Source organism: Acartia tonsa, chromosome 12 (genome assembly GCF_053477335.1).
Source record: "Acartia tonsa isolate MP-2025a chromosome 12, ASM5347733v1, whole genome shotgun sequence".
Taxonomy (NCBI): Eukaryota; Metazoa; Arthropoda; class Copepoda; order Calanoida; family Acartiidae; genus Acartia; species Acartia tonsa.
Window position 1 is genome coordinate 5,865,537 of NC_137271.1, and position 24,091 is coordinate 5,889,627.

A 24,091-nucleotide genomic window follows, 5' to 3' on the forward strand; every position below is an offset into this window, starting at 1 on the left:
GTCTATACCTTTTCTATATAATTTCAAAATTTCAATAATTTTTTAAGCTTGACAGACGGAAGGACAAGGTTATTTGTAGAACGGAAGCGCATAAGAAAGTGGAAACTTGACAACAAATTTTCAGCCACCATTTTGAATAGCAGCACATAAAATAACATTTTCTCCACAGCAATATCAACTGGTGGACAGCAGGCACAATGAATTATAGAGTAGCCTCGCTACTAACAATCAGACAGTGAGACGAACATACATACATCAGATATAGAGTAGCAGCGCCTTTAATAGTAAAGAAACAGAATACAATTTAAGTATTTGAGGGTAAAAATCAATGTCAGCCTAAAAAGAACAATAATTTATAGTGCAGTACAAACATAATAAATCATGGTATAAAAGATATATAAATTAAATGTATACTGTGTAGAGACTGTATTCATATGTGTGTAGAGATTTATTCAACTCAATCAGAAGAAAGAATGGACGCATAGACCTACCTAAGTTATAGAGGAGCTATTGGTAAATAGTCAAGGATTTAAAGGGATAAGACAATGGCCTATAAAATTATGTACATCATCAGTTATGATACACAAAATACCCATTTTTGTAGCAACGACGATTACAATTATTGGTTGAAACGTTTAAACAATCAAATTAATGAACCAAATAATCAAAATTCAATAAAAGTAAATAAAGTTAATAAACCAACGAATAAGGAAACATTATTAAAAACTTTGGGGACTAGTGTAATAAATAGCCAATTGCCCCATCCCTTTTGGTAAATAATTCTTTTTTATTGCGCCTTTTTTTATTTCTTTCAAACTAACCCTGATTAATTTTTAACAAAAGCGACTTCTTTATTTCTAAAATTCTCTTTAATCATAAAACAATGATAATACCTAATAATAATGCTATGTTAACCCTTACAGATCGGGGGGGGGGGGGTCATATTGACCCCCCCCCTCTAGTTTTTTCAATGTCATTTTTTTTGTAGGTAAGATGGAGAGCTGTGACTTCATGACTTTTTAAGTTTAGTAATTATGCGTCGGCAAGAGTTGATTTTATTAGGATATCTGGTCTGTGTCGGTCGTGGTGTCCGGTCAAAGTCGGTTGGGTAGCACCAAAATTTAAAAAAATTCTAAATACTTTTGTGTATAAGGTAGAAACCTATATTTTTTTTTGGTGAATACTAAGATATCAATGACCTTATGAGAAAATTGGTGTTATGACCGTTTGACCGCACCCTGACCGACTTTATGACCGATTTTTGTCCGGCTTTTACTACAGACATATATCCTGAATATCATGGCTTCTATTGCAGCTAGAGACCTAAAATTTTTTTTGGTAAATTCTTGAGGAACAATAAACAGATAAAAATATTAATTGGCGCCGCCAACCGCCGTTTTACCGCCGTAACCGCCGAAAATGGCGGTTTCCGTTATTTGCCGTTTTTCGGCGATGATCAGAAAAAGCGGCTAAGGAGCGGCCTGGCCGCTATGACTAGAAAAAGTAATTTTCTCTAAAAATACACATGAACCACCAGAAAAAAATTTTACGTCTTTATCTGTAACAGAAGCTGAGATAGAGGGGGGGGTCAATATGACCCCCCCCCCCCCCCCCCCGATCTATTAAGGTGGGAATTGGGGCCCGATCTGTAAGGGTTAATAAAAGACGCAAATCAACAAGGATGACAATATCAATATGAGCAAAGTTTTTTTTAAATAGATTTTTAACAACTCAAAAAAGTATAATAACGTAAGGTTTATTAAATAAGGACAAAATATGATCTCTACTATTTATTTTTTAGGGTAGAGTAATTATAATTATAGAAAAGTTTCATTTCTTTTATGATAAAACAATTCTTCTATTTGGTTAAAATTAATAAAATTAAAACAAAGAAAGATTCTGGTGACTAATTCTATAGTAAACTTCATTCATTACATCATGAAGATGAAATTATATTTAAAACGTTTATTTTGATTGTGGTACACGCCAATAATTAGAATGGATCAAGATTCAATTGAGTGTCACTAATCTGGGAAAAAAAAGACTGAAAGTACAATAAGTCTAAGGCTTTTACAGTATTTTAAAAGGGGAACAGATAGCTTTATTCGTTTATTTAGGCAAGTTAGAATTATCCTATTTATTCCAAACTTTGCATGATAATTCTGGACGTTGCCGTTCCTGCAACTGGCAGAAATACAGTGGATGTATTTTTGTCAAAATTGTTTGTCTGGATGTAAATTCGACAGTTATTTGCCATATATCGTAGGTACCCTGACAAATATACATCTAACACAGGCCTTTAAACATCTAAAATTGTCAATTATACATCTATTTCTTGCCAATTTCACATCTAAATTTTTTTATATGTCATAAATACATCTTGTACATTTTTTATCAATAATAAACAATAGTAAACTGTATAGTAGATATTTATACTACAAGAATATACATAATTAATATATTATTCCTTTTTCCCTGATCCGGATCCGCAAGGATCCGCAGTTTTTTGAGTCCAAGGATCCGGATCCGGATCCTGGGGTATAAATTTATGGAAAAATATACCTAAATTTATATAAAATAGTCACTTACAAATTTACAAATTTTACAAAGGAGGACAACATCTCAGACATTCTCGTGATAAGAGCTAATCTTTAAGGTTTATGTTCAGACTTGAAAATTAAAAGTATTTTTGACTTAGACATTAAAGAATAAATATTTTTTGAAAAATTTGGTAATTTTATTTTTATTGTCAAGGATCCGGATCCGGATCCGCACTGACCAAATTTGGAGGATCCGGATCCGCATACAATCAATGCGGATCCGCAACACTGGTCATTAAATCAACTGTATAAATTCAATTTTGAAGATTTTAAACATTTAACTTATATAATTTTAATATAATATGTATGCATGTTCTTGTATTGATAATAAATGTCTACTATACAGTTCACTATTATTTATTATTAATTAAAATGCATAGGATGTATTTATGACAAATAAAAAAGTTTAGATGTAAAATTGGCAAGAAATAGATGTAAAATTGACAATTTTGGATGTATAAATGCCTGTGTTAGATGTATTTATGGCGGTTACTTTAAGTATGATAGTATTTTTGGAAGAGGTTTTTACATTTTGACAAAAAAACATCCAGATGTATTTCTGCCAGTTGCAGGAACGCCATGTACCCGATAATTCCTATAGGAGTTAGGTACGAGTTAGAAAGCGAAGCAACTCTATAATAGTTACCAGAAAGTCCGTACGTCCATTTTAAACATGTTGCTTTTTAACTTTTTTTAACATCAATTTTTTATGTAATAAAATTATCTGATTGGTCTGATATTTTTAGTACTGATTCCTAGGACAACAAAACATTGTTATAAGCGAAGCATCTCTATAATCAAGTTCTAAAAATGTAAGTATGTCCTTAAATAATATCCTATATTAAGGCAGTTTTTCAGCAGATTTACTTAAATTTTGTTTCGTTCGACTTTTATACATTTATATTCTGATTATTCAGTTCTGACACTATACAAGTGTTAACGTTCGTTTGTCCTACCGTTTCAAAACTTCGCTTTTATGGATGTTGGGATGTTCCCTATAGAGATGCTTCGCTTTTTACTTTATATCTATTTAAATGCTTATTGTATCACGTAAAGAAGTCTTAAATCAATACAAAGGCCGATAAATTGATGTATTACCCCAATGATGATACACAATATTACTCCTTCTGTAAAGGAAATGATTGGTCACGCAACTTACTGAAACAAACTGAAACCAATCGAAATCCAAGTCCCCAAAGTTGTTAAGCCAACGAGTAAGAAAATGTTATCATAAAACTTTGGGGACAAGTTATCAAACAACCCAATTTCCCTGGTTGCAAATACTTACATGTCAGTTATTGTAACACAAGTATTTTTGCAAAGTTTTAAATTGATAGAACGATTCTAACATGCTAAATTGACGACTAGAGCTTCCCGTTACGGACGAAAGGACTGGCCATTTTCTTCTGCTATGTACGTATCTTGCTGTTTATAATGTAACTTTACTCATATTTGACTTTTGTAACGCATTTGATAAAAAAAAACGATACTTTAAAATCACGGATCTAAAGGGAAGACGATGGCCGATAAATTATAGTATATTCCTAATGATGATACACAAATACCCCCCTTCTGTAAATTATAATTAGTGGTTGAAACGATTGAACACTAAACTTAATGAACCAACCAATCAAAATTCAAAAAGTCCCCAAAATTATATAGCTAATGAACGAGAAAACAATATTATTAAACTCTGGGGACCAGTGTAATATAAAATTTAGCCAAATGTTCCCTTAGATCTTCCTGCATTAAAATAGAAACTAGTTCAAATTTAGATAAGGCTGAGATCTCAACGCCATTTTGAAAATAACGGGGCCTAACTTTTGTGATTTTGTTTTGACCCATTCGTGACGAGCTAACAAAGTTTAAAGTTTTGATTCAACGGGGTTCAACAAAACAGATTTTTTCAATAATTACTTGATAGATTTTAAAAAGTAAGATGTCAAAATCAAATTGAAGATTTTACTTTTTTTGTTCAAAATGGAAATTTTCTTTTCTTTTTGTTGCGTTTTAGTACCTTAAAACCAACTTAATTTAAAAAAAAACTTAAATTACTTCAAAAATAAGAGGTCTTCAAAAAAATACCGATTGCATACATAAATGCTATGGATCATTTTAAATCTAATACTTACTAAAAACACCGACTAGCTATTTTTAAAAATATCACAAAATTTAGGACAAGTTCTTTAAAATACATTTCAATTATCTAACTGTGTCTTAAAATAAATAGTAAGATTGTAATTACTCTAAAAGTTTGTCGTATTCCAAAAATAGCTTAACATAATTCAAAATCTCTGATTTAATAACAGAATAGCACAAATCCATCCTGGGACCTATATCAAGCATACTAAAATAAAAAAAAATCAATCGGTTCAGTGGCCATAGCAAGATCAGACAAACAACAAATCTTAATAATTTTAATACACAAAAGGATAATATTTATCATTAAACAAAGATGACAACATCTTTAAAAGCGAAGCTCTGAAACGAAAGGACAAGCCGACATTAACACTTGTATAGTGTCAGAAATGAATAATCAGAATATAAATGTATAAATGTCGAAGCAAAATTGTAAGTAAAATTGTTGAAAAACTGCTTGATACAGTATAATGTTTATGGACATACTTACATTTTAGGACTTGATTATAGAATTGCTTCGCTTATAATATTGTACTTTGTTGTCCCAGGAATCAGTATACCAAAAATCAGATCAATCGGTTAATTAGATCACATAAAAATTTGTTGTTAAAAAAGTAAAAAAATCAACATGTTTAAAATGGACGTACGGACATTCTGGTAATGATTATAGAGTTGCTACGCTTTCTAAATCGTACCTAACTACTACAGGAATCACCATGCAAAGTTTGAAATCAATAGGACAATTCTAACATGCCTAAATTAGCGAAAAAAGCTATCCGTTACGGACGGACGTACGGACGGACGGCCGGACCGACCCTAATTATAGAAAAGCTTCGCTTTTAAAAATAGTTTCATTTGGAAAAGTGGATGATAGTTATTTATCGCATCGTATTCTTGACAGCTTTCCGTGGAAATGAGATTAAATCCAGTTTTGTTAGACCCGATGGACCGATTGACCGGACTACTGGTTTTAGTTTTATGATTATTCTTTAATATCAGTGGAAAATTTCTGTAATACGATGCTTTACATTATTTTTCAGTATGGCTGAGAACCGGCTCTAATCAAGCGGATATTAATCGGTGTCGAATACATACTGGAAAGATTCTTTTGACAATTAGACATCATCATAAGATAAATAATATCGTTTTATAAAAAAATTTTCATGCTGCTATCATTTTCAAAAATATGAAGCGAAAATGATATCAACTTTTATTGTTGTTTAATTTTGACATTATAAAAACAATTAGATGCAACTTAAAATAATATTTGTAAACAAGGATGGGATAATTTCATTACTAGCAGAGCTAATTTTATTATATAAAGTAGTAAGTTTTTTGTCTGTAGCTTAACTACAATATCGATTACTACTGGACCGATTGGCTTCGGAATTTTAAGGATACTTCACAAGTTCACAGAGGTCTTGGGATGGTTTTAGGCTATTTTCTGCCGATATCTTCACCTTGGATTACGGAGTCCATTAATGCTTGGGGCAAAGAAACGATAAACCCCAAACTGTCCCAGTTTTGAGCAAGACGATCCAGTTACGTCATATACGTTTCGGGAAAGAAAAAGAGAAGGGGGGAAGAAATTCTCTTCAAAAGAGATGGGAGAAAAGAGAAGAGATTTTCTTCCCCCTTCCCTTTTTATATGGCGTCACAGGAAACGTCTTGCTGAAAACTGGGGTTTGTCACAGAAACTAGTATTCTACCAAAATGTCTTTAATCTCACTAAAAAAAATCAAAAAAAATCTGAAAGAAATTTGGGAGATCTATGCTTACAAGAAAATAGCTCTAACAGCGAAGACCTCAAAATCAGCGAAAAATGGGATTTTCACCTTAAATCCGAGATGTGGAGCTACTGTTTTTTTGCTCCGGACCATCACCATCCTCAGTTAAGGCCCCGGCTCCACACCATGAGACAAACGGACAGAAGGACATTATAAAATATAAAATAAAATGAAGAAACAAAAAAATTGTAAAGTAGGTTTTCTGTTTTATTTAGAAAAATTATAAATTATGAAATTTCATACGTTATAAAGATTAAGTTGTAACAATATTAAGAACATTCAAATCGAAAATGGGAGGGGAGTAAAGGGGATAAGAACAACTCAAAAAAAATGAAGAAAAAAAATTTGCCCTTCCCCTTATTATCATAATAATCAATTTTCAAGTATATCTTCGAAACCAATAAATATTCGCAGAATTAGAACCATATCTTTGCCATACTGAAAAATTATTTATAGCATTTTGCATTTGCATAAAAATCAAAATAAAAATCATGATAAATAGTACCAGTTTTGTTTGCTCAGGCCTTCGGCCCCTCGGGACTAACATTAGCGATATTTTTATATTTTATTGATTATAATGTCGGTGGTATTTTAGGGTATCTTCTTCTAAAATTTAATTTATTTTTATTTCTTCATATATGTATATATATTTTTTTGGGGGGGGAGGTAGTTTTATAAATTTAACAAGTGGCTCTAGTTGCAATTTAAATTAAATTATAAAAAAATGTGTAAAAAAAACAGTACTAAAAGTTATACCTTGTATAATTACATCATTTGTATTGTATGTTAATTTTTAAACAATTATCACACGAAAATTAACGTTTATTTAAATAATAGGAGGTTTGTCTGTTTGTTTAATAAGATCTCTGAAAAACGTTCATTTTTGATAGGCTAGAGTTGTAGGCTATGTTTATGTATTTGTTTTAATAATGAATTTTATAAATGATTTGCTTTGATACTAAGTAGATGTGTACAAAATAAAGTTAATAAAGCGCTCTAGGAGAATGAATTTTTTTTTCGTCGGAGCATTTAGACCTTAGTTCTCTTCAGTCAATTGTCATATCAACATATCACAAGGATAGTAACGTCCAAAAAAGCAGGGCTCGGCATCCACGTGTAATCCTTAGTGAAATCGTCGTATTATAAATTTGAAATTCAAATGGGTGTCTAAAACTGTTCCTAAAGAGTTTGATATTTTGCGGGTTTAAATTTGAGGCTTATGCGCGTCTGTCGAGCCCTGCAAAAATACAAAGCTTAAAGTCTTGTATTTCTTTTATGCGTGGCTGTTTTATAATTAGTGTATAGTTAATTAATTTCTCAACTTTAATTATATCCTATTATATAAAATAGTAAGATTTTTTAATGAACTAATTGAGTTCTCCCTTAAAGGGAAGCTTCACATAGGTCCCAGGATGGTTTTAAGCAATTTTAATATCCCCTTATAACCCTTTTGAAGTCAGAGTCCCTAGATACTAGGGGCGCAGTTGCTAGTATTCGATAATTGCAAGATATTTCTAATTTTTCTTTTTCTAAATTACAGTTTACTGTTCCTTTTCCTTTAACTCTAATTATCAAATAATAGTTTTATGTTTTATATCAAAGCTATTGTTATTGACTTTTAGAGCTGCGCTAATTATGTAATTTGACGGTTATTTATACTAGTACCCTAAGTTTTAAAATCACTTTTTCTTATTCGTTAACCTAAAAACTGTTAGTAGGTACTTTTATTCAATTTTGATTTTTTTTTTCATTAACAAGCAGTGTCTAATAAATTGAATCTAAAGATGGGGTAATTTTGTTTATTATCATTAGGAATGTACATTAATTTATCGTCCATTGTCTTATCCATTGAGATCCCTGATAATTTATTAGGTAAAAAATGAATTATATGAGATGGGTCGTGTCTGTTATTCTTTTCATCGGACTCTTCTGCAACTACATGCTCAGGTGAATACTAGGGTGGGTCGATTTTGAACATTTTTATCTGAGACCAAAGCAGGAACTTGCACATGATTGGCTACCGCAAATACAATTGCATAGCAATTTTTGAATTGGAGTCAAAATTTATTGAATAAAAACTATGGCTTCATGGCATAGACGTCCAAGGGGGGGGTAATGGGGCGATTACCCCCCCCCCCGCCAAAGATTTTGTGGGTGCCGTAAAATTTTTTTCATTTTAACCCCCCCCCCATTTAAAATTTACCCCCCCTCAAACAATTTTGGGGAGGTAAATACCCCCCCAAAATAAAAAATCTCTAATAAAAAATTTTTTTGCGCGCTTCAGGCGCATTTTTAATACTAAATATTTAATAAAATTTAAATTACCCCCCCCCAAAAAATTTTACTCCTGGGGAAAATTTAGGGGGGGGGTAAACTAAATTTACCCCTGCCACCAGATTTCAGAGGGGGTAATTACCCTCCCAAGCAAAATTTACCCCCGGGGTAAAAATTTTGGGGGGGGGTAAAAGAAAATTTCGGCGAGCTTCGCGCGCCATTTTACCCCCCCCCCCTAAAATACGAATTACCCACCCCCTTAAAATTGTTTACCCCCCCCCCCCAAAAAAAAGCTTGGACGTCTATGCTTCATGGTGCTACCTGAAAAAGCCTACAAGAGTAGAATCAGAAACTTTTGCCTGTTTTAAAATATACGGTTTTTAGACATAAGATAAATATTAAATCATCAAGAGGTTCATAGAAATCATGTGCAAGTCCCGCTTTGGTCTCAGATAAAAATGTCCAAAATCGACCCATCCTAGTAAATATTGCTCATTAAGATCTTAGGAAAAGTTCCCTAAATTTCTCTAAAGGAAAATTTCCCTATTAAACTAGATTTTATATTGTCGACATAAGATCTGACTTGTTATGACAAGCAACTTTATCCTATTATAGAAAGAAGTGAGGATTATTTGTCAGTTAAGTTGGATCACGGAAAAAAAAACAAAGTAGCGGATTTCGCCGTATTTCTAGCACATGCGGATGGTTCTAACCCTCCGGGGCAATCATTAACATATACCTTACCTAAAATAAAATATCAAAAGCTACTGTAACAATATGACGAACCCCGCACCTTCGTTTTCTTTCCTTGGTCCGTTAAGATTTTGTAAACCACCAAACCGATTGAGTTCTCCCTTTTTAGAGAGGAACGTCAAAGTTTTATATAAGAATCAAAATGTACTATATGTACTATTTACCATATGTACGTAAAATCATTAGACGTGAAGCTACTCTGTCATTTAACATTTAACGCAGGAGTTTTTCTAAATATAACAGGTTTATCCATCTGTGCGTAGCGAATTATCTCACTAACCGCTCAGCAGATATGGTCCTTCTTTACATTGAAGCTCCCTATGTCCGAGGTTTTTAACTACAGTGTGTTTTTTTATGAGAACTTTTTTGAAAGCAATTTTACCTTACTTATAGTTAACAGAATTTATTGATTAATGGCTTATTTTCTTCGTTTTTTATAACCATTTATAGAACATCAAAAAAATATTTCCGTTTATATTAAAAAAGTAGAGTAAAATAAAAAATTCAAAACCTAGGTGTCAACATCTAAAAATGGTTTTAGCGCATTTTTCCCATGCTCAAATCTTCCACCCTTTGCAAGAATGGCTGCAAAACGCTTGATACAGATACTTTTGGGGACATGTACTAGAACATATTAAAGTTAAAAGGCCATATCTCAACCAAGGAGGGAGTACTGGCCCCCCAAAGTGGACTACTGAAAATCCAATATTTTTATTGCAAAGGGTAGAAGATTTGAGTTTAAGAAAAATGCGCTAAAACCTTTTTTAGATGTTGACACCTAAGTTTAGAATTTTTGATTTAAATATACTTTTTAAATAAAAACTGAAATTTTTTTTTTGATGTTCTAAAAATGGTTATAAAAAAACAAAGAAAATAAGCCGTTAATCATTAGATTCTGATAACTATAAGTGGGGTAAAATTGCTTTCAAAAAAGTTCTCATAAAAAAAAACACACTGTATTTTGGGAGATAATACCTCTTTTCTCTCAAGAGAAATCACCCCAAGACCACTTCTCAAAAAAAATCATTTAATTATCAACACCACACAGTGCCTTCGAAAGTGCTTTGACTTTAGTGTCAGAACCTAAATTGGGACATAGTGCATTTCATTACCCTAGCTAGGTTAGGTAACTTCATTTCACTTTTTAATAAAATCTAAAAAGCAGCGGTTTTTGAGAAAATAAGATTTGAATTTCAAGTTTAATTTTCACCCACTAGGAGTTAGCGCATAATCATGACAAGAAAAGCAAAAATTATTTATTTAAAATTTTGAACAACTTTGCTTTTATAAAGTCATTCATTAAACCTCTCCATATATAATTTATTTAAGGCTGAATTTTCGTGACCTTAGCAAAGCAATTGATAAAAATGGCCATTAATTAACTCATTTCAGGAGTGGTTTTATGAAGAACTTTAGAAAAGCAAAGTTGTTCAAAATTTTAAATAAATAATCTTTGCTTTTCTTGTCATGATTATGCGGTAACTCCTAGTGGGTGAAAATTGAACTTGAAATTTTCAAATTTAATTTTCTGAAAAACCGCTGCATTTTGAATTTTATTGAAAAGTGAAATGAAGTTACCTTACCTAGGGTAATGAAATGCACTATGTCCCAATTTAGGTTCTGACACAAAAGTCAAAGCACCTTCATTTGCACTGTGACCATATTGTGATGAAAAGTATTGCTGGGCTTTCATGTAAAGATATCTCCTTGTAGATAATCGCGCCTATTTAATGCTTCTCATGTGTCTCTAAATAATTTTAAATTGTTATACTGCACTAAAAATGCTTTGATTAATATTTTCAATATTTTTAAATTCTTTCTTTTTCATGGTAAATTATAGCATTAATTTTAAAGAGTACTGCGATATCTATAATACAAAGTAGAACGATGTCGTTCTATTTGTTTGTTTGTTCCCCCCCCCCCTCCAAAAAAAATCTAAATTTTAAAAAATAAGGAAAATCATTCATTGAAAATTTCTTTTTAAAACTAAAATACAAAATCAAGTCGTCTAATTCAACAAATTTATAGATGTATATACAGAAAACTAACTTTTCTAAGGACCTTTTTTGTCTGCTAGCAAATTGTTATCTGCTACTTGATTGTCTTAACATTCCCGACACTTTTGGTTGATTTTCAAAGACCCAATTGACAGTCGGCACAATGTCCTTAAAATGGGGACATAAAGGTATTTAACCCAATCCCCCTCTAGTATTTTACTCTAATTCCAATTCTACCCCCACCCCACTCAAGTGCCCCTAAAAGCCTCTAGGGGCTTATCCGCCAGTATCTATATTTTATGCCAATGTCTCTTGTATGGCAAAGGGCGAAGTCATCAGCCAAATAAAAAGAAGCAGTACAGTAAATAAAAAGATATTTACTATGCAAATCCTATATCAGATTTCTATACGCACATTTTTATGATTCTCAATCCAATATTATGATTTTTATGTCAATTGTTCATAAATGTACAAGTATAGATATATAATACAGATAACTACAGTGATAGGGACCTTTTTCGTCTGCTTGTAAATTGATTTCTACTCATTTGTAGCGACTTGGCTGTGTTTATTTCTGACGCTGTTGGCTGATATTCAAAGACCCGATTGAATGTTGGCACAGGGTTCATGGGGTTGGGACATACAGTCATTTAACCCCATTTCTCCTCTATCGTTTTACTCAATTATATACATTAGCTTGAATTATTGCATGTCTGTCTGTCTGGTTTAATTAAAATATCTACTTTATCAATTGGATTCTGCTATTTAAGAAATATAACTGGAGTATATGCAATGGTTCCAAGCTATTTTTTTTCTAGGTTTCTCCGTCATCTTTATTACAAACCCAGAGTTTTTTTTATATCCTAATCACCAATTATTTTTTAGGATCCATTTAGACTTTGCTATAACCCAGATGGTGGGAAATTCAACTGATCATAGCAAATCTATCATACAATACAATTGGTCTCCTTTTGGTAGGATTTTTTTCTTGTCTGATAATTTTAACATCAGGGGCGTGCACAGGGTTTTGTTTATATTACACTTAAATCTAACCTTGGCTGTTTTAGGGGTGTGTATCAGGGGGGTTAAACCCTTGTGGAGGGGAGTGTATCCATCTCCCTTAATTTTACCAGGGAAGATAGTTATTCATAATGTTTTGTTTTAGAAATGCATTGAAACCCCGTAGAGTCCCTACCGCATGCCACTATATATACTATGGAATTCTTAATCTGTTATTTATAAATTGTGCTTCAGAATTGATTTTTTATAGGTAATTGAGTTTGTCCGTAGAATGGTAACATTGGTTTAAAAAGTATTTTTATCCCCCATTTATTAAACATTTCATCTTCCTCTACCTGAAATTGTTTTCCCTCTTCTATTAAACTTAATTTTTTCTCAGTTGGGGGGGGTTACTTAAACCCTCTTACATTCCCTTAACACAACATTTGCACGCATATGATATTCTATAAAATTACTTTTAGAGAAATCTTGGGTGTTGAGTTCATATTTCTATGGATATATTCTATTGCAAATACCGGGAGGACGCCTAGCGGAAAGATTTGGAACTAGAGTTGGTGTATTTTGTTGCTAGTGCAGCTACTCTATACCTAGGGTATGTCCATACATCCGTCCGTCTGTCATATATTATAAACTATAGATATTTCCTTTTAGAAAGTTTTTGTCTTGGAATGGTTTTGGGCTATATAGTATTGAGCAACAACTTTGTTTTTAGCACTTTTCTTAAAGATTATATGTATAGTATATTGTCCCCAAAATTTTTATTTTAAAAGTTTATTTTCTTTTTTGTATGATCAAATCTAAGCTTGTTTTTGCTACTTTGCTAATTCAAGTAGCGAAAGCTACTCTATAACTAGGATCAGTAGATCAGCTTCTATTAATGAACATATAAAATTTTTTTTGAAGAATCATCTGATTCAAAAGCTTCTTTTACTGTTAATTTAGAAAATAATGTAATAATACCTTGTATATGCTACGCAACTTAACTATCTATTTCACAGAATGTGCTTGGTATCTCAATGTTGGGGTCAGTAGCTGTTAGTTACTTGCTTCCAGTGTTGGCAAGTTTAAGTCCCTGGGCAGTGGTGGCAGCCAGGATTATACAGGTAAGTTTGAGTCCCGCAGCCAGGATTATACAGGTAAATTTGAGTCCCTGGGCAGTGGTGGCAGCCAGGATTATACAGGTAAGTTTGAGTCCCTGGGCAGTGGTAGCAGCCAGGATTATACAGGTAAGTTTGAGTCCCTGGGCAGTGGTGGCAGCCAGGATTATACAGGTAAGTTTGAGTCCCTGTGCAGTGGTGGTAGCCAGGATTATACAGGTAAGTTTGAGTCCCTGGGCAGTGGTGGCAGCCAGGATTATACAGGTAAGTTTGAGTCCCTGGGCAGTGGTGGCAGCCAGGATTATACAGGTAAGTTTGAGTCCCTGGGCAGTGGTGGCAGCCAGGATTATGCAGGTAAGTTTGAGTCCCTGGGCAGTGGTAGCAGCCAGGATTATACAGGTAAGTTTGAGTCCCTGGGCAGTGGTGGCAGCCAGGATTATACAGGTAAGTTTGAGTCCCTGGGCAGTGGTGGCAGCCAGGATTATGCAGGTAAGTTTGAGTCCCTGGGCAGTGGTAGCAGCCAGGATTATACAGGTAAGTTTGAGTCCCTGGGCAGTGGTAGCAGCCAGGATTATACAGGTAAGTTTGAGTCCCTGGCCAGTGGTGGCAGCCAGGATTATACAGGTAAGTTTGAGTCCCTGTGCAGTGGTGGTAGCCAGGATTATACAGGTAAGTTTGAGTCCCTGGGCAGTGGTGGTAGCCAGGATTATAAAGGTAAGTTTGAGTCCCTGGGCAGTAGTGGTAGCCAGGATTATACAGGTAAGTTTAAGTCCCTGGGCTGTGGTGGTAGCCAGGATTATACAGGTAAGTTTAAGTCCCTGGGCAGTGGTGGCAGCCAGGATTATGCAGGTAAGTTTGAGTCCCTGTGCAGTGGTGGTAGCCAGGATTATACAGGTAAGTTTGAGTCCCTGGGCAGTGGTGGTAGCCAGGATTATAAAGGTAAGTTTGAGTCCCTGGGCAGTGGTGGTAGCCAGGATTATACAGGAAAGTTTGAGTCTCTGGGCAGGATTATAAAGGTAAGTTACAGATTGATTATGAAGGCGTGTGGAATAGTAGGATGCGCCACTAGCATTTTAACCAAATCTTTGTTTAGGGGTTATTCCTGTCCCCAACTTATCCAAGTATTCCCCCACTTTTTGTTAAATGGACACCACTACATGAAAGGTACTTCAACAATTACAAAATAAATTGTAATTGTAAATCTTATACCGGCAATGAAATAAATTTGAAAAAAATTACGAAACCTAAATGTATTTTGAGTCAACCAATCAAAATTTCATAATTAGTTTCTGTTTTTATTTTTGTAGCGACTTTGCTGTGTTTATATTTCCTATGCTATTAGATCATTTCAAAGACCCAATTGAAAGTCAGCAAAGGGTCTCCGGACTGTGGGTACAGTTACATATAACCATCCTGTTTAGGTCCAAGTTTGTATCCTTCAGTTATTCTGGAGCTAACCTGGGTCCAGTTATCACCTTTCCGCTGTGTGGTCTCATCATGGATTCTGCAGGCTGGCAAATGGTATATAATAGATTTATATTGTATATAGACTGACAACTGTCATACACAATAATCCGTCAACCTTAAACAGGAGTTTTTAGCAGACCAATTTTTTTTGTTTGTGTTTGGTCACATATAATACATTCTAATAAAATTTTTTTGTACATTATAATTTCCTGAAAGCTAGCTATATCCTAAGATATTCGACTAATTATAGATAACTTTATTCATAATGAATCAATTTTTTAAAAAATACTGCTTTTTTGTACCAAAATGTGAACTAGTTCCAATCAATAATATGGGCGGATCAAGAATCTTTTAAAGACAAAAATCACGAAACCTTACAAATATGTCTAAAATATTGTTTTAAAATTATATTTTTGTAGCATAACTGACAGACCAAAAGACCTAGTTTTCCCTATACTGCCTTGGAGTATCATCACAAAAATAATCAGTTGTCTATCTTAAATAGCAGCCAAGAAAATTACAATTATCTCATCAGGTCAAGGACAGACTGATGGAAAAGAGAGACAAATGAAATTCTAAAGTAGTTTTGATACTAAAAATTCAATAACTCAATTAAAAGTTTGGTAAAAAAAAGTTATTTTGTGGATTACCAATCCTAAAAAATTAAAATGTTTTGTTTTTATAGGTGTTTTACACAACTGCCTCAATATCCCTTGTCTGGTGTATATTCTGGTTTGTTTTTGGTAATTATTTAAAAACAAAAAAAATTTTCTAGAGGTGTTTTCATTTGGGAACAAAGTCAAACAGTCTAACAAACAAAAATCCCTTTATTTTCATATAAAGACTACAGGCTACGCCACTAGAGGCCTGTATGAGCACGTGATGTGGGGTGGATTGGACACCCCCTCCCCTTTAAATTTTAGTTATAATAAGAAAAATAAAATATTGACCTATGAGAAGCTATAGGTAAAGGAGAGCCATATCGGCTTTGTAGTTTGAGAGATCCTTCGATACAGACTGAGACAGACATCCTGTTACTTTATTATAAGGATAATCCCCTGATTTAGTGTCCGAATCTCCAGAAACGAACAGATGGATATCTGAAGAAGAACTAGATTATATTATGAAGAATAGAGATCAAGGAGCTGCAACTAGAGTGAATGAAGGTATACCTTTTCAAAATATAATTTGCACATTGTGTAAAATTTTTGGAAAATTTTATAGTTTATTTAGATCAAGTTGGGTTATATTATTTTTGCTACTAGGTAGCCCGAAAGGGTTAGAGTCCCACGGAGGGGTTAGTCATAGAAAAAAAACTCCCATATTTTCAATTTTTTTTATAAGAACGCGGTGGGAGGGGGGGGTGGGGAGGGTATTAATGCTTCACAGGCACCTTGAGTGAAAGCATATTTGGGTCTTTAATTTTTCTAATTTGTCTTAAATAAAAAAGTAACATTAGATTATAACACCCACAGACAGACAGATGGATGGACAAATCACAAAGGTACAGTGAAAATAGTATGACCAGTGCCAACATTAAACTTTTCTTGAAAGTAAAAGCATATCAATTAAGTAATGGAGTTATTATTACTTAGATCTTGCACTAGATCATCATGTACTTTAATTAAGTGAAACTTGTAGCTGGCTAAAATAACCACCACCCCCTCTCAATCCGCCCCCTATTCCCCATCCCCTCCTCTCTTACTGGATGAACGAACTGGCCAAAAAGTAATGTCCATGTTAACAACCTATATTGACGACAAATTTTCTCCTGTCATAATATTATATATCCAGCAGATTTTATGGCAAATAGTATATTTGTAAAGTCGTCATCCTGTGAATTTGACATAAATTGTGTTATACAAAACTGAATACATTATACTTATTTTAGAAAGTAAAGAGCCACCACTGTTGAAGATTGTGCTAGAAATGTTAAAAAATCCTAAAGTCTGGGTCATCATTGCTTATGACTTTGCCTTCTGGTAAATATATTTTTCAAACAGCGCTTTTTTCAAAAAATTCACAAAATGACAGAAAAGTACCTATAATCTTTGAACCATGTTATCTTATTTGTTGGTACTTTTATTGAATATGATTGGTTGAGTCTAAAGTAGAAGTGTCCAAACTTTACAACTAATAATATAACATACACAAGGTATCATTTTGTAGCATAGGGAATGTACATCAATATTAAAATTATCTTGTCCCCTAAGATCCCTGACATATTGTTGAATTTCCCTGGCAAATGAAGGAATAGTTACCTGTACTAAAACAACGCCCAGCAGACAACCAACACTTTGTATATGAAAGTGATAACATTAAAACAATTTTAGAATTATTGTAAGATTTCTTTTAATATAGATACATTAATAGCAGAAGCCATTAGGTTATCTTGACCAAACAATTAATAATGTAATTACTAATATGTTAATGAAACAACCTTATACTTTGAATTCTATTTTCTTAAAAACTTTTCTTAAAATCTATTGTTATTTAGTTGGGGTCTGTATGCTTTCTTAGTTATGGGTCCAACATTTATTGATACAATTGCTACACATGGAGATGAAAATAAGTATACTCAGGTATTGGATAAGACAAGGATGACAACATCCATGAGTAGCGATGCACAATGAATATTAAAAAACATCAACAAAGTAACATATAGAGCAGATTACCAAAATGATTATATGAAAAAAGTTACCAATAAAGCTAACTGCCCCTTTTATTAAAAAAACTAAATGAACAAATAGAAATTTTAAATATTTTGAAATTCTGACAAGAAAACGGCAGATATGTAAAAACTCAAATAAGCGAATTGACCTTTTACCTATCCCATTAAAAAAGCACAAAAGTTTTAAACTATCCATTAAAAAAGCACAAAAGTTTTAAACTATGTATTCTTTATTCTAAAACAGGAAGGCGGGAGCAGAAAAATCCTAAAAAAGGTTCATTAGTCTGAAAGGTCTTGACAAATACACAAAAAAAACTTTTTAATATCCTTATAATAAAGTGACACGATCTTTGTCTGTCTGTGTGTACTGAAGGATCTTGCTAACCACTGAACCAATATGGTTCTCCTTTACAGTGTAGCTTCTCTTAGGTCCAGAGGAGGTTTACAGCTATTTTGGGGGAAGGTGAAACCACCCTCCGAGGAGAAATCGCAGAAAAAAATGTAGCGGAGAAAAAATTCAAACAGCTGATCTTAACATAGATTGAAAAGGAAAGATTTTACGTGTTTCTAAAGGCGTATAGTTATTTTCTATGTTTCAGAATGGCCTGCTGACTATGATGCCCTTCCTTGCCCAGTTATTTTGTTGCCAGATATTTGGAGTTGTATCAGATCTTATTATTGCCAAAGGATGGGTCAGTAGAATAAATGCTCAGGTTATTAAAAATATTGAATTTATTACAAGCGGTTTCGCCTCCCACTCTGGGGATAGTTGATTAGCTTGAGAAATGAGGAAGGTAGATTTTTTTTCTCTTAAAAATCACCGAAATGATGCCTAGAACTATTATGAAACTATTCAAATTTTTTCAACAAATTTTGTAATTAGAATATTAGGCCAATAATGAATAAGAATATATAAATATTAAAACAGGCCATTTTTTATCTAAGACTCATTTTTGAACTTCTATGAAATGAGATATTTATAATAATGTTTCTCGTATTCATTCGAATCCGGTGGATAGGAACCGGTTCTCATCCATACGAAAAAACTATGTATATCATCGTATTATATCCAGCTTTCTACGAATATAAAAATGTACAATCATAAGATTAAAACCAGTTTTTTTTAGCCGGGGCCTCCGGCACCTCGGGGCTAAAAAAACTAGTTTTAATCTCATAATTGTACATTCTTTATCCGCGGAAAGCCGTTTATAATACGATGCGATAAATAACTATTATATTTCAGAAAATATTTGCCAGTCTGACTCTGATTCCATCAGCTGTAGCTCCAATTGCCATGGGATTTTTGACTGCAAGTCCTTTATACTGTGTTCTAGTTATCACTGTAGGCTTTGCTTTTGCTGGTACATAATTTTAGATATCTATAATACATAGTAGAACGATGTATGCGTGTCTCTGTGTCTGTCTGTTTGTAGCGAAGGATCTCGCTAACCGCTAAAAAAAGTTTTTCTTCCTAAAACTAAAGTTAAAATAGTAGGGTCGACTACCCCCCCCCCCAAAAAAAAAAAATAAAAAATCCCCCCTCCCAAAATTTTTTATTTTTATTTTAAATCTAAAATACAAAAAATTGGTTTGATTAAACCTCTTGGGGCAAAGCCCCTAGAGGCTAGGGGCGAAACCGCTAGTCCTTATAATAAAGTAGAAGGATCTCAGTAAGGATCTCCATAACCCGCGACCGTGGCTTAACACGTAGCGCATTCGCTCGTCGTCGGGAAGGTGATAGGTTCGAATCTTGGTCCGACACCGCGTCAAAACTAAAGACGTTAAAAATGGTTCCCACTGCTACTATGTCAAATGCGCGACGTAAATAGTTAGAGTGGGGGGAATGCCTTGGCCCAAAACAGGCGCAACTCGTTACCATGCACAGTTAGGACTTCTCAGACAAAGGTCGTGCATCACAGAGAGTTGGTTGTCTGTAATGTACTGTACTACGGGTATGAGGTGAAGGACCAAGAGTCTGGCCTTGAGTTGACAAGTTGACTGTTCAGTCCAGGTGCAACTCACCCAAACGACATTAGCATTAGCAAGGATCTCCATAACCACTGACCCAATATGGTTCTCCCTTACAGGGTAGCCCATAGAAAAAAATTACACACCTTAAAATTTTCTTTTTAAAACTAAAATGGAAAGTTGGGGGGGGGCCTCCCCTCCCCACTCTCAAGTGCTCCTAGAGGCCTGTATATTAGATTTATAAAGTAGAAAAATGCTTGTCCGTTAGTTTAATCAAAGATTTCGCTAATTTTTATTTAACTCATAGTAGTATACAGTTTTCCCCAGATAATAAAATCAATTTCTTTTTTTATTGTTGCCGAGGTGATGAAGGCCCATTAAAGTAGTGATTGTTTCTATGATTTTTTTTATTTTTGCAGACATTTTCTACAACTACGATTTGATGCATGATTTTTCAGTATGGCTCAGAACCGGTTCTAATCCAGCGGATTTTAATAGGATTGGAAGCGTTACTGGAAAAGATATGTTTATAGGTGCTACTGGATGTGGTGGTATACAGAATATAATGTTGATGGCCCCAAATAGATCTGGAACTTTTTTGGGTATCTCCAATGGATTTGGAAATCTTGCAGGTCTAAATAAGAGATCTAAAGGGATAAGACAAAGGCTAATAAATTGATGTACACCCCCAATGATAATACAAAATATCCCCCCATCTGTAGAATAAATTTAGTTATTGAAACGATTGAATACTAAACTTAATAAATCAACTAATCAAAATCAACGTCCCCAAAGGTGTTATGCCAACGAATAAGAAAACGCTATAATAAAACTTTGGGGACTAGTTTAATCCCTAAATAAAAGGTTCAAAATTTTCACAAATAATTAATATTGGGAAATCATTACATAATTTTGTAAATTTCTAAATTTCTTGCTATAGGCACAAAACAACACCATACAACATTGTTTTATTGATGTCTTAGTAATGCCATGAAAACTCGTGATAAAAAAAAAAAGTTAAAAAAAGAGGTCTAAAGTAATAGAATGTTTGTCAGTATTTTAACCGCTGAACCAATATAGTTTCTCTATGGTAACCACGGAATTGCACCCATACGGTATTTCACCCACGGGTGCAATTCCGTGGGTGGAGTCCCGTATGGGTGCAATTCCGTGGGTGGAGTACCGTATGGGTGCAATTTCGTGGGTGGAATCCCGTATGGGTGCAATTCCGTGGTTGGAATCCCGTTTGGGTGCAATTCCGTGTGGGTGCAATCCCGTTGGGTGCAATCCCGCTGGGTGCAATTCCGTGGGTGCAATTCCGTATGGGTGCAATACCAATGTAATCTTTTTTATATAGGGGTCGACTTATCCTCCCTTAAAGGTCTATATTAGCGTATTTGTTAGTGTTAAAAAATACAAAATGCAGGTGCTTTGACCCCAATGGTTGCTAACTGGTTGATAGATCCTCATACTGGCCTGGATCCAATTACTGGTTGGAGGGTTTTCTTTGCTGCAGGTATAATAGTTATTTATCGTTACTACTATAAGATTAAACCAGTTTTCTTGGCCACAAGATGCCGAAGACACGGGCTAACAAAACTGGTTTGAATTTTATGATTATACATATTTTATTCGTAGAACGATACGATACATGACTTTATAGTAGGGCTCAAAAACGGTTTTAATCCAGTGGATATTAATTGGTTTCGAAGCCATTCTGGAAATAAACTTAAACTCATCTAAACGGATACTTTTTGCAGGCATTAATTGCATATGCCTGTGTTGAAGGAGAAAGCCCAATCTGTCCCGATTTTGTATCACTTTGAAAAGTGCGATTCCAGTTACGTCATATACGTTTCGGGAAAGAAAAAGGTAAGGGGAAAGAAAATCTCTTCAAAAGAGATGGGAAAAAAGGGAAGAGATTTTCTTCCCCCCTTCCCTTTTTATATGACGTCATAGGAATCGCACTTTTCAAAAGTGATACAAAATCGGGACAGATTGGGCTTTCTCGTGTTGAAGAAATGGAATTTAATTAGCAGCTTAAAAGGATAAACTGCCAGGAAGGGTGGGACATTGAGCAATTTATTACACTAGTCCCCAAAGTTTTATAATTACATTTTTTTATTCATTGGGTTAACAACTTTGGGGACCTTTATTGAAATTTAATATAGTTCCAAACGTTTCAACCATAAATTGTCATCTGCAGAAGGGATAATTTTGTGTATCGTCATTTGGAATGTGCACCATTTTATCGGCCATTGTCTTGTCCCTTTACATCCCTGACATACTTGCTCTACATCTATATTTATCTGTCCTTTCATCTAATTTTTTAAATTTATTACAACTCACTTTGTCCGACTAACTGTCGGTCATCTTCAAAAAATCTAAATCCTTCTTTATGACAGCAAACATCTAATGATTTGTTTTGGCTTCGCTACTTATGGAAGATGTCATCCTTGTTAATGAAATGATAATTATTAATACCATTGTTTTATAGACAGCTTTCCGCGGATATTAAAATAAAAAAAAATGTAAGCTTAAAATCAGTTTTATTAGACACGAGGGGACAAAAGCCCGGTCTAACAAATTTAATGTTTGTTATTTTTGTTTTAATATTTGCAGAAAATTGTCTGTTATACAATGTTATACATGATTTTTCAGCATGGATGAGAACCGTTTCTTATCCAGTGGATAATGATCGGATTTGAAGCCATAAAGAAAAAATTGAAATATATTTCAGCGACTGTTCTAAATGTATTGTCTGCGGCGTTGTTCCTGCTATTTGCTGGAGATAGACAACAAAAGTTTGATACAATAATGACCAACACTCAACAGAGGTAAATAGAAAAACGAATTATAGAACAAAAATTGGTAATTAATTGAACCTCACTTTATTTTATATCTATACAATTGATTAAGAAAATTAATATTATATAAAAATCACGAAACCTTACTGATTGTGATTAATGGAGTTACTTACATTCAAGTGGTTAATCATTAATGTTGTACTCAAATGTGAATTGAATTAATGATCAATTTTACGACAAGCTATTTTTTTGGGGTGGGTGGGTGGAAGGATACATGGCAAACCCAGCGTCCTAATTCTATGTGGGCTTTTTTAATATGCTTTTTGATTTAGCATCCACACTAACCTTGGTTGCAACCCAGGGGTAGCTTTTCTAACAATAAATTCTACAAAAAAAAATCACGAAACCTTTTAAAGTGTTCCATTTATCTGTAGAGGGGTAGGTAAGAAGGGGAGGAAAAAAGGAAGGGGGTTGTCGGGGAAATTTTTCATTAGAATTATTTGTCAGAATATCATACCCTTGTCTCTGGTTGCAACCGGGTTGTACGTTTATATTCAATAAGTAAAATTTGAAAATCGTATACATGAAAATTAATATTTGTATTTGTTTAGAAATGAAGATTACTCTATGGACTGTACAAATAATAAACCTCTGCTTTTGCAAATTTGAAATATGTCTATTTAAACAAATTTTTCATTTTATAAATGAGTTAATAAATTTTTATGTACATAAAATCAAATAAATTCTCAAGGTGTTTTAATGTCCTCACTCCTCAGTGTTTGATCGAAGATTTGAACCTATTACCTCTCCAACGACTATGTGTTACACTTCATTCGTGGATTAAATAAACTTATATTACTTAACATCTATTAATCCAATTAATACAAAATCGTCTCTAATACTTTGCTTATCAAAAGCCTTCTTAAAATTTGGCCGCCGCATTATTTTGTAACACAAGGAAGCAAATTTCGTCCTACAGGCGGCGGCGGTTGGTTTTCAAAAATACAATTACACTCATCACCCTCATATTAAAGTAACAGGATGTCTGGTAATATGTCTGTAGCTTAATATCTCGCTAACCGCTGGACTGATATGGTTCTCCTTTACAATGAGAAATAACCCCTGAAAAAAATCCCCCCTCTTCATTTTTTTCTTTTTTCTTTTATAAACTAAAATGTAAAATTTAGTCAAATTACTAAATTTCTAAACTAACATTTTTGATAAAAGATTTCAATAAAAAAAACTGCCTTATCTTATCAAAATACTAATAATAATTTAGACAACAACAACAATATCATTTTTACAACTAGAAATAATGAATTCATAGATGACAGCATTTAAAAAAAAATTATAAATAAACATAACCTCTGAACCGGTACGGTTTTCCTATAAAGCTTCTTATAAAGCCAGGAAAGATTTTAACTATTTTTTGGCAAGGGTATTTCCACCCTCCATAAAGAAATCAGCCCTAGAAAAAATCACCCTAATTACCTTAAGTGCTCCTAGAGACT

At 33.6% G+C, this 24,091-nt stretch overlaps 1 protein-coding gene across 1 annotated transcript; it reads left to right on the forward strand.

Annotated features, from left to right (window-relative positions):
* Positions 1-8,402: 8,402 nt before the first annotated feature.
* On the forward strand, positions 8,403-23,314 carry LOC145333540 (sialin-like). Its single transcript, XM_080178703.1, has 16 exons — positions 8,403-8,473; positions 12,436-12,524; positions 13,032-13,120; positions 13,569-13,673; positions 14,761-14,831; positions 15,089-15,188; positions 15,820-15,877; positions 16,202-16,300; positions 17,026-17,116; positions 17,632-17,716; positions 18,405-18,518; positions 19,049-19,166; positions 20,307-20,405; positions 21,200-21,289; positions 22,514-22,610; positions 23,192-23,314. Exons 1-16 carry the CDS (start codon positions 8,406-8,408, stop codon positions 23,247-23,249), a joined length of 1,431 nt encoding a protein of 476 aa, XP_080034829.1. The 5' UTR covers positions 8,403-8,405; the 3' UTR covers positions 23,250-23,314.
* Positions 23,315-24,091: the final 777 nt, after the last annotated feature.

Excerpts from the sequence above, each read along its gene's own strand:
- LOC145333540 (XM_080178703.1), top strand. The coding sequence starts at position 8,406 with ATGAATTATATGAGATGGGTCGTGTCTGTTATTCTTTTCATCGGACTC. Across the intron at positions 14,832-15,088 it reads TGGACACCACTACATGAAAG|GTCCAAGTTTGTATCCTTCA; the intron begins GTACTTCAACAA and ends CATCCTGTTTAG. Across the intron at positions 21,290-22,513 it reads GAGGGTTTTCTTTGCTGCAG|CGACTGTTCTAAATGTATTG; the intron begins GTATAATAGTTA and ends AATATATTTCAG.